The sequence below is a fragment of the Molothrus aeneus genome, chromosome 7 (genome assembly GCF_037042795.1).
Source record: "Molothrus aeneus isolate 106 chromosome 7, BPBGC_Maene_1.0, whole genome shotgun sequence".
In the NCBI taxonomy this organism is placed as follows: Eukaryota; Metazoa; Chordata; class Aves; order Passeriformes; family Icteridae; genus Molothrus; species Molothrus aeneus.
Window position 1 is genome coordinate 19,440,829 of NC_089652.1, and position 10,607 is coordinate 19,451,435.

A 10,607-nucleotide genomic window follows, 5' to 3' on the forward strand; every position below is an offset into this window, starting at 1 on the left:
GGATTGTGCTCGCCCGGTCAGCCTTAATGTCACCGCTCCTGCGCGCTGGGAACAAAAACTGACAACTTGAATTTGTACAGTACTGGTATATTCACATTTAATAAGTATTGCAAACATTCACTTAAACACTACAGATGTACTGAGGGTATCTATAATGCTACAAACAGGGGAATCGCAGAACTGAAAATTTTCAGCAATAGTATTGATTTTACAATTGATTTGACTTCCATATTACTTAATTTTCTAGTTTAGAGGTGAAACAGTAAAACAGTGTCTACCACAGTACAGGTCCAATAGCACAATAATTCAGTGTTTACGTTCAACTGTTTCTAAAAACATACTACACAGATGGCCAAGAGATTCCTCGTAGGCTGCTGACCAGGGGTCAGAATCCTATTCCTCCCGCTGAGTTCATGTTCCTGCCTGTGCCCGAGACATGGTTGCAACACATCTTCCTGGGATGTGCTACATGAGTTAACTTAAAAGGGCATTGTAGGTTATTGTGAAAAATAGCACCAGTTGAAATTTAACCATTAGTCTGAACTTACCCTTCTCTCCATTTACTCTAATGCATTGAAAATCTCTGAGAAATTAGGATTCAACTGAAGTACCAAGCAGTAATTTCTTTGACTTTTATTTATGCCAGACCAACAAACCCTTTCCTGACAGCAGAGAACTAAAGGCTTTTTCTCCAATTTGCACTTAACACACAGGTCAAAAAGCAGCATTTGCTTGCCTGCAGGTTGTCCAGGGGCACAAGGCAGAGTCCAGCTTCCTGTGCCGGTGCCCCAGCCCTGGAATCCCCAGCACTGTCTTTCACTAACATCACGCACCTGGTTTGCAAGCAGTTGGCAAGTGGATGCTGAGGGGTTTGGTTTTGTTAGTCCTCACTTTGTTCTTAGATGCTTTCACTGACTCACGACTGTTGGTGAGAGGATACAGACCAGAATGAACCTCAAGGCCACAAGCAGCTCTTTTATGCTTGTGTTTTTCAACAAACATGAAGCCTCATGGGTTCATAATCTGCACTGAAAAATTACATAAACACATTGAGTTCAGTGTGGTTTCATTCAATACAAAGATCACTTTCATATTCTTGTGATGTTGTCCTTTCAATCTCCACCTGCCCTTGAGCAATTGTCAACTGTGGAGATTTCCAGGAGAAACAAACTCAATTTATCTCTTACTCACCTGCTCGGCCCACGCATTTCAAACAGCCTCAGAGTTCAATTCTCTACCCCTCTTTAGAGTCTTTAAACATGGGATCCCTAAATAGATCTCATTGAGAAGGGTAACAAAGCAAAACACTGAACACATACAATCTTATGACATAGTGAGGCAACATATGAAAATATCAAAAAAATAACTACATATACACCACAGAACTTCACATCAAAGCCAGAGATGAGTGCCACCTGCTACCAGCAGTAAAATGCAAGTCAGAAATAGCATAAAAATGCAAAAGAATTTTAAAAAGCTGAAAATGCTTACAATCAAGCAAAGAAATATTATAAACTCAGAGCTTACTGCTTGGAAAAGTCCTTTATTTGTATATGAGAAATCCAATAAAACCTACATTTCTTTTTAGATAGCAGTGCTGGTGTGGGAAGTTCCCACCACACCCTACAGCAGCCCTGTGTTGTCCCTGCCTCTCACACCAATCTCTAACAGCTCTTTCTAGAGTCATTTTATAAACTGGACTGGGGGATCAGTGCTACAAGAGCCTTCTCTGTTCCCCAAAGCATTTCTTCATTTGGATCACCACTGTCAGGCCACAGAGTGTGATCTGTTTGTCAGTAAATCACTTTACAAAAATCTACTTTCTACACAGGATTTGAAGATCCCATATTAAGCTTTGAGAGAAATAATAAATAAATCAATCCTATATATCATGTTTTTTCTTCATGCATAACATACTTTGACAAGTTTCTTTAGTTGTTACCTTTGTTCAAGTCACAGTCTAGAAAAGATCAAATGGCATTATACAAAATAGAGAAATTTGAATCTCAGGTGGATGTTAATTTTCCAGTCTCTCTCATTTCCTCCTTCCATTCCACACAGGCACATATCTTGAATTGATATAAAAAAAGAGTTAACACATTAAGGCTTTTCTCTGAACAGCCCTCCCCCCAAAAAACACCCAGACTACAAATACCTGTGCATCAGCCAAAGATCCCATTGCAAAGCCTTGCAGAGTCTTTTTTCATTTCTCATTGGCAATGTCGAAGAGAGTGTGAGACTGGCAAAGAGAAATGCTCTTTTACTTCTCCTTCAGGAAAACTAGTGCATGCTTTTGGCCCATGCTCTGGGGCTATTACCAACATTTCTTTCCTCATTCTTAGCCTAAGCTCTTCTTTGCTTTGGCACTTGAAGGTAGAGTTAGAGGCGTCCTGTAAATGCCCATTTCTGAATCTGATAACCTGGTTATCCCAGTGATATTGCTCTGCATACACTTAGCTTGTGTCAATGATCCATTTCTACAGCTACCTTCAGAATACAAAGATTTCATCTTAAGGCCAGTAGTCCTTAGAATCCTATTTTGTTTGGCTTTACTCATCTTAGCACCAAGTCATAGTTTCATCCAGTGATTAACAAAAGCAAATCCATTTTTCACAGTAGTTCCTATGTTGCTGTACAAAGTATTAGACCAATTTGAGAACTTCCATGACAAAGAATGATTGGACTGAAAAATATATGGAAATCTTGTTACCACATTTATGTTTCTGAGCTGTTTAAAATGAGAACAAATTATATCTAGTTATTAACAATGTGCATTAAGTGATTGTATTAGACAACCCCTCATGAGGTAATCAGTACTGTTATGAATACTGCATCTGCTGTTTTCTGTAACAGCAAGATGTAAATGAAATGCTTACACATTATACACACAGACACAGCCATGTGACCGCATAGCACTGGGAAGATTACCTACTGCTTCCCATTTGTTCAGTTCAGGGTCATACTTCTCAATGCTCTGCAGGTATGTTCCTTTTGAATAGGAATATCCTCCTGTTACATAGATGCACCCGTTCATGACCGCCGTGCCACACTCCATCCTTCTCTCCATCATGTGAGCCATCTGCTTCCACTCATTTTGCTCTGGGTCATAGCAGTCAGTGATCGTGGTCTGTCCACCCACAAAATAGATCTTGTTTTGTAACGTAATTGAACACAATCCATATTCTTTGGAAAGAAAGGAACACAGTACAACTCAGCATGATAACATTAACTTAAACTGCAAGTACATGACAAACATTGGGCACCACTGAGGGCAGCTGAATGTCCTCATTGAGCTCAGGAGACACCTCAAGATTTTCTGCTACACTACAGCACTAGTACTCAGTGAAAATTGCTTTAAAATCTTAGTTACCAGATGTAGAACATAGAGAAAACCCTTTTAAAATTAATATAAATAGTTTTTGCCAAATGTCAATGCATAGTTAGGTTTTACAGAAAGTTATATTATTTAATAGAATGTGGACATTCATTAATTCAGTGTTTATATAGTGATTTCTGTAGAACAGATACCTGAAGAAGGTCTTCCTTTCCACTTTCACAGTTTGGAAACAGCCCTTGCTGCCCTACAGGCATTTCTTTTTTTAATTAGGAATATGCCAAAAACCCCTAACTGGGCTTAAGGACTCCCAAGTACAAGTAATCAAATCAAGCTCTATGTTTGTTAGAGAAATTATTTACCTGGATGTGGACTTGTGGTGACTATACTCCACTCATTGCTACCTGAATGGTATCTCTGGATTTTATCGTAGGTGCAGCTTCCCCTGTACCCATAGTGACCTCCAGCGACATAGATGACTTCATGCAGGACACAGGCAGTGGCATTTCCAACTCCTGTTCACAGTGTGAAAGTCAAACATGCATTCAGACTGCATGCAATAACCATGGCCTCTTCCATCCATAACCCCATTTCAAATGATTTGTTAATATTTATTAACACTATATGCTTGCAAGTATTTAACTGAATGTGAATAAAACAGATTTATGAAGATATCAGCAAAAGTCAAGAATAACTAAATAAAATTGCAGTAACCAATATATATTGCACATAATACGGCCACCCAATAGTTCACAGGATTTTTAGACAGTAAGTAAAGTCACATGGTCTCACTGACTTTGGAATAGGCAATTAGTTTCTCTGTTTCACTAAGTTAGAGTTGTTAAAAAAATCACTTAGATGGCAAGAGCAAAGATAATGGGAGTAGAGATTCTTCAGTGTCTTGGGGTATCTTTTCTGATACTTTTGGTCATTCTCATGGTATTACTAATTAAGCTATTGTATATACAAGGACACAAACAGAATGAAGCCATTCTAACACTGTCTCTAGGACAACAAAATGAAATAAAGCAAAGGGGGGTCTGAGCATCTTAGTTTCACACTTATAAAAACTGGCAAAACAACTGCACAGAATGTGTAACTCATAGGATTAGCATAGCATTTCTACTTTCGAAGGAAATAAAAAGAAAATAGTAGCAATGTCTGAGGAAAACATACAAACAATGGAGAAAGTTGTAAAGGCCTGCTTTTTTTGTTTTACATATACATCCAAAAATTCTCTTGTACATAGAAAAATATTATGTTGCATTAACTTAAATTTTTATATCTAATTATAAATATTTGCATTCATTTATAAAAATGTATGATAAAATGTTAAACTGTAGTATTGTTGTTACTGTTACAAAATAATCACAGAATAGTCTGAGTTGGGAGGGACCCAGAAAGATCATCAAATCCAACTCTTAAGTGAATGGCACATACAGGGATCAAACCAGTGACCCTGGCATTATTTAGCACCAGGCTCACACCAACAGAGCTTATCTCAGATAATACCCTTTGGTTAGGCTGTGATTCATACATTTTTAGTAGATCACTACTTTGGCTGCTAGAAACAGGTATTAGTGCTTTTCATTATCCTCATACTAAAGATTAAACAAAGAATCCTGAACAGATGATACACAGAAATAGGAGGGAACTCCATGCAAGAAGTTTTAAATTACGACACCTTTGTAAATGACTGCATGGAAAATCATATGTAAAAATAATACAGTCCCTTTATTGAAGCTTGCTCTTTGATTGTGTACTGAATGGGTTTCTGAGGTAAACCCTGAAATCACACTGCAATGTTGGACTCTCATCCTGGGTAGTTTTCTGATTTCTTTCTAATTTGAACAGAAATTTTACTCATGAAAAAGGTAAAATTAAACTGAGACTACCACTTACTTTTCTATCCGCTGTTCTATGGCACAGCCCAGTATAGCATTTGGATGGTTGTGGTTATTTGGCTAGTGAAGACCTGAACCAAAGCCCATCAACATTAACAGAAAATTCCCATGGATTTCTCTAGATTTTGGATCAAATCCTAAATGTTTCCATGGCACTTAAAAATGGCAAATACTAAAGAATTGACATTGGAGGCAGACCCTATACAAAAGTTTACCTACCTTTGATCATGTTTGCAATGGGAAGCCATTTCTGTATTAAAGGATCATAAAACTCAGCTTCTTGGACTGGAGCTCCCTTTCGGTACCCTCCCAAAGCATAAATGCAGCCACTCAAGGACACGGCGCAGTGGTAATACCTGGCGTCGAGCATGGGGCAGCCTTCTGTCCACTCATCTCTCTCGCTGTTATATATCCACACGGTGTCAAGAGCTTCAATGCTCTCTGTTCTGTAACCTCCTGTTACATATATGTCTGGTCCCAAACTGGTGACCCCATAGCTCTCTCTGGTGTGATCTGGCATCTCTGTTCCCTGGACCCATGCATCGGTTAAAGGATCCCAAACATGCACTTCTGATAAGGGATGCCAATAATATCCTCCAATTACATACATGGCTGCTGTGGATCTTCTGGAAAGACCTTTGGGATTGAGGTTCAGGGCATTATATATGAGTGACCTTATCTTACTGTCATTGAGTCGGCATTTTTTTTGCAGGCTTAAAGCTGACCTTAAGTACACATTATCTAAGTCTAATTTGATGCAGCCCAGCACTTCACAGATGTCTTCAATTCTTCCTTCCACGTTGTGTGTCACCCACTTAATGACAGCCTCAATAGCTGCCTCTTCTTTCTGAACATTGAGATTCTCCCTGGAGAGAATATATGAGAGCTTCTCCTTGCCAATGTCCAGAAACTCTTCCTGCTTCCACACTTCTTCAAACTGCCATAACAATATCCTTCTGGACTCTTTCTCCAGCTCCGAGCAATCGTGATATTCGGCAAAGGAGTGCATCCCAATGCAGTTGTCAGTATCTAAGTGCCTTACCAGAAACTGCTCACAGGCTTTCTTTACTGACACGAACTGAAGCAGGTCTGCAGCCTGGAGTAGGCTTTGGACATTTCTCTTTGTTATCTGGATCTGTGATGTGTATGCATAATTCACGAGAGCTTCCAGTACTGCATGGCTGAGCCCGGGAAGGCTGATCTGATTTTTGGATTTTTCTTTCATATCGGCTGTGAACATGGCTTTAAAATAACTGCTGCAGGCTGCCAGGGCAGCTCTGTGGCAGTGGAAGATGACCCCCGAGGCGCACTGCAGGGTGATGTCGGTGAACAGCCCGTCCAGGTAAAACGCCCGGAACGCCTCCAAGAAGCCGGCGGGGTGCGCGGAGTCCTTGTAGAGGTACGCGTACTCCTCCTGCCCGGCCGCGGCCATCGCCGCGCCCGCAGCTCCCGCCGCTTTGTCCGCGTAGCCCGGCCGCCCTCCGGCTGCGGACCCGCCCGGCACACGGGAGCTCCCAGCCCGCGGCGGCCCCTGACCGTCTTTGGAAGAGCCGCTGCCGGAGGGAGCAGCGGGGCCGCAGAAACAGCTCCTATTTTGGTGTCCCAGCCGCCCCCCCCCGCCAGGCACCCCTCAGCCAGGCCGGCGGGCCCCGGCGCCCAGCCCGGCCCCCGCTCGCCCGCTCGCCTCCGAAAGGTCCGGCCCGAGCCGCTGCCCTCTCCGTCCCGGCGCTCCCCACCCCGGGGCAGGGGTTAAAGGCTGTCAGCGGTGGTGACAGAAGGCCCGGCCGTGTTAGGGACAGGAGCAGATGCCTGGGGAGCGTCACCAGCTCGGTGTCACTCAGCCACACAACAAAGCGAGGGGCCTCGGCGGCCGCTGTTAGCGACCTAAAGCCGCCTCTCGCAGGGCGCCCCGCGCTCCCAGGGCGCTTGGAGGAGCGATACTGCGAAGAGCAGCAAGCTCCAAGGGCTCCCCCATTACCGGAGAGCAGGTGCCGAAAGGGAGCAGCCACAGCTCTCCCCAAACTCCTGAATCTGGCAGGGTGCAAAGGACAGTAATAAATGATGCCCACAAACAGATTCCAACTATAAGTAAATTTTTCAGGAAGAAGGCTATATTGGCTTTTAAAACTCCTGAAAATGTGATTCACAATTTAAGAAGTCTTTTTTTTTTTCTGCTAGCTACATATTTTCTTTATTTGAAACACAGCATCCTCCGGGTTCAAGCAGCTGTGGGCTCTCCATCTCCAGCAGGGTTCAGATTCTTTGCATCCAGCAGCCAGGCTCTCCCTGTCCTACCAGAGCAGGGAGATTGAAAGAACTGCCAGTAATTTCTTCAACCAAAAGGAGGCGAATATTATTATTATAAGTGCCAGCAATACCCAAAAGGAGAAATTTTGATAATTCCCACTCAACACAGATGAAAAAGCATAATATTTTTCTTTTAATTACTGGTGGTATTTCTGCCACAAAGCAGAAGTATGAACTAAGGAAATCCAAACAGGAAAGTGTAAATGGTTGTACTCCTCTGCCATCCTTCCTCCCATGCTAGCCCTGCACCAGGATTCAAAGGGTCAGTAACATGAGACAAAATGATCTAAACAAACAAAAAACCCCACAATACCAAAATTTCCCCACACCTACATACATCTACGCCTTCCTTTTTTTCAACCCCTCTGGATGCATTGTTAGCCCAGAGAATTGGAGTTTGTAGTGTAACTCAGTAATTACAACAGCTCTGCTGTCTGACACGGGCCCGTCCCTCAGCTACATTACTCCATTTCTTTAGCCAGAAAATTCTCTTGTGCAGCCCAAAGTATTTATACATCCCCGTGTCAACAGCTTTGTTTTGGTTGCATTTTCCATTTCATCAGCTTCCTATGGACAAGCAGGAACTTCTTTGAAGTCTCGGCTATTGCACTAGCACACGATCCTAAGGCTAAGTAGTCGCACAGTCATGGTGTATGACAGCACGCCTGCTACCATACAGAACCTTTCCCATACAGATATGACTTTTGTTATGCATTTTTTTTCATAACATTTTTCCCTAAGTCATCTCCTTCTCAGACAGCAAGTCAGGAGATCAGCAACACTTAGTACTGAACATCCCTTCAAGGAGCTTTTCCCTTTTTTTTGGCTGGGCTCTCAGCTTCAACCAGCTTCACTCTCTGGAGATACTCATCTCCCCTCCATTGTAACCAAACGTGGAAAATTTTGGTAATTGTGGTGCTTCAGAAAAATCCTCACTTCTATTAAGTGGGGAAAAAAACCCAAACAAGACCTAATTAATAGCTTAATGGTCTGCCTACTGGAACTCAAAAATTTCTTCTGTCTCCAACATGCACTTTGGCTGGCAAATATCGTCAGCTCTATCCTCTACTTAAAGTGATTAGAACATAATTGCTAATATTTCAAGTACTCTGCATAATTTACTCTCAACTCCTGCTTCAGCACTTTAATCAAAGCCACAGAAAAATCCTTTTTTGAGGATGAAGAAGAACAATTTCTCACCCAATATCTCACTCTCACAGCAAATTACAAGGTAGGTCCCTTAAGGCTAAAACAACAATAGTTAGTGTAAATGGAAGAAAAAGCTGAGTAATTATTGCTATACTACTTTTTGTTTGTTTTTAAGCAAGCTGTAACCAAGATCTGTGGACAAACTGAAAGCAAGCTAGTCCATAACCAAGTTCTGAAAAACACAGACGAGACCAGCACAGAATCTGGAACATTCAGCAGCACATCTAGAATTAAGGAAACATACAACTATCCTGGTTTTGGCTGGAATAGAGTTAATTTCCTTCTTAGTCGCTGGTTAGTGCTGTTTTGAATTTACCATGGGAATCATGTTGATAACACACTGCTGTTTTGGTTGTTGCTAAGTGGTGTTTACCCAGAGTCAAGGACTTTTCAGTGTCCCATGCCCTGTCAGTGAGAAGCTCCACAAGGAGCTGGGGGGAGCATGGCCAGGACAGCTGACCTGGCCAGGCCAAAGGGACGTTCCACAGCACGGAGGGCACACCCAGCACAGAAACTGAGGGAGTCGGCTGGGAGGGGCCCATCACTGCTCGGGGGTGGGCTGGGCATCCATCACAGGGTGGGGAGCAGTGCATGATACATCACTTCATTCCTTTCTTTCTCCTTTTCATTACAATTATAGTAATTTAGTACTGCTATATTTTATTTTGTTTCAATTATTAAATTGTTCTCATCTCAACTCATGAGGTTTAATTTTTTTCCCCAATTCTCCTCCTCACTCAGTGAGGGACTGGAGTGCACTTAGTTGCCAGCTGGGGTCAAAAAATGACAACAACTTAAAAGCCCAAGTAATATATGAAATTGCCCTGTTGCAACAGGGCAATTTCATATATTATCATTCTTTTGTATGACCTGTAAACCAGACAACTTAAACCTGCCACAGCCTGAGACCCACCAGTCCTTAAATGTCTTTGTGCCCTTGAGTAAAACAATAGGCCAAGATCCCAAATATGAACATCTCAGACACTTACCAAATATCCATCACTAAAGCCAGGCTCCTGAGAACTGAAGTATATTACTTTGGACATCTTAGGCAACAGAGTGTTCAAAGCAACCTTCTACAATACAATAAAATAGGTGAGGCAAGGAAAGAAGTGCAAAAGGGAAATTAATGTAAACCAGCAGCCTGAAAACAGGAAAGACCACTCAAAAATCTTCAATTAAGGAAAAAGAAGGTAGTGATATCATGAAATGTTGAAAATGAGAATAACATTGCACAGAAAACAAAAGAAGACAGATACAGCAACTGCAGGCTGCTGAGCTACTCCTCAGACATCTGCAACTGAGGTACTGTGAAAGTTGGCCTAATCTCTCAATTATTAAAGCACTTAAGCTAAATATGACCTCAGTTTAATAGCAGACTACATCAGCATTTTGAACCTTTTCTGAGATATGAGAATAAAATCATTTGGCAGGAAAACACATGATTTAACTTTAATGAGACTTAGTTTTAGTACCTTTATGTGCACCAACACTTGGGGCTTATCTCACTGTCAGTGGTAAAGAGAAAGACTGCATAGTCACAAAGAATTCTTTCAAACTACTTAGACAGAACAATCTGTTTAAAAGTTAAAATGGACATTGATGCTTCCTTCCAGACTGTTAGAGATTGTGCTGTAGATATAAATGAGAATGAATAGGTAAAATCAGTGTATACACGCATATGTATGTTCCATTCTGTGAGCCTGTGCACTGCAGCAGCAACCAAGGAGGAAAAAAAGGCACCTGGCTGACTCAGAGCTGCCAGCATGGAAGATCAAAGCAGTGCCAGCTCTGTACAGAGTGCCAGTAGCACACTGTCAGGGCAGTAGTCAGAATGGGAGAAAGACTTTTCT

General features: G+C 41.9%; 1 protein-coding gene across 1 annotated transcript; it reads right to left on the reverse strand.

The window, feature by feature from the left end:
* Positions 1-71: 71 nt before the first annotated feature.
* KLHL23 (kelch like family member 23) lies at positions 72-6,670 on the reverse strand. Its single transcript, XM_066553939.1, has 3 exons — positions 5,458-6,670; positions 3,697-3,849; positions 72-3,183 (listed from the first exon to the last, which is right to left on the reverse strand). Exons 1-3 carry the CDS (start codon positions 6,668-6,670, stop codon positions 2,873-2,875), a joined length of 1,677 nt encoding a protein of 558 aa, XP_066410036.1. The 3' UTR covers positions 72-2,872.
* Positions 6,671-10,607: the final 3,937 nt, after the last annotated feature.

Excerpts from the sequence above, each read along its gene's own strand:
- KLHL23 (XM_066553939.1), bottom strand. The coding sequence starts at position 6,670 with ATGGCCGCGGCCGGGCAGGAGGAGTACGCGTACCTCTACAAGGACTCC. Across the intron at positions 3,850-5,457 it reads CATTGCAAACATGATCAAAG|GAGTTGGAAATGCCACTGCC; the intron begins GTAGGTAAACTT and ends CACTGTGAACAG. Across the intron at positions 3,184-3,696 it reads CACCACAAGTCCACATCCAG|AATATGGATTGTGTTCAATT; the intron begins GTAAATAATTTC and ends TTCTTTCCAAAG.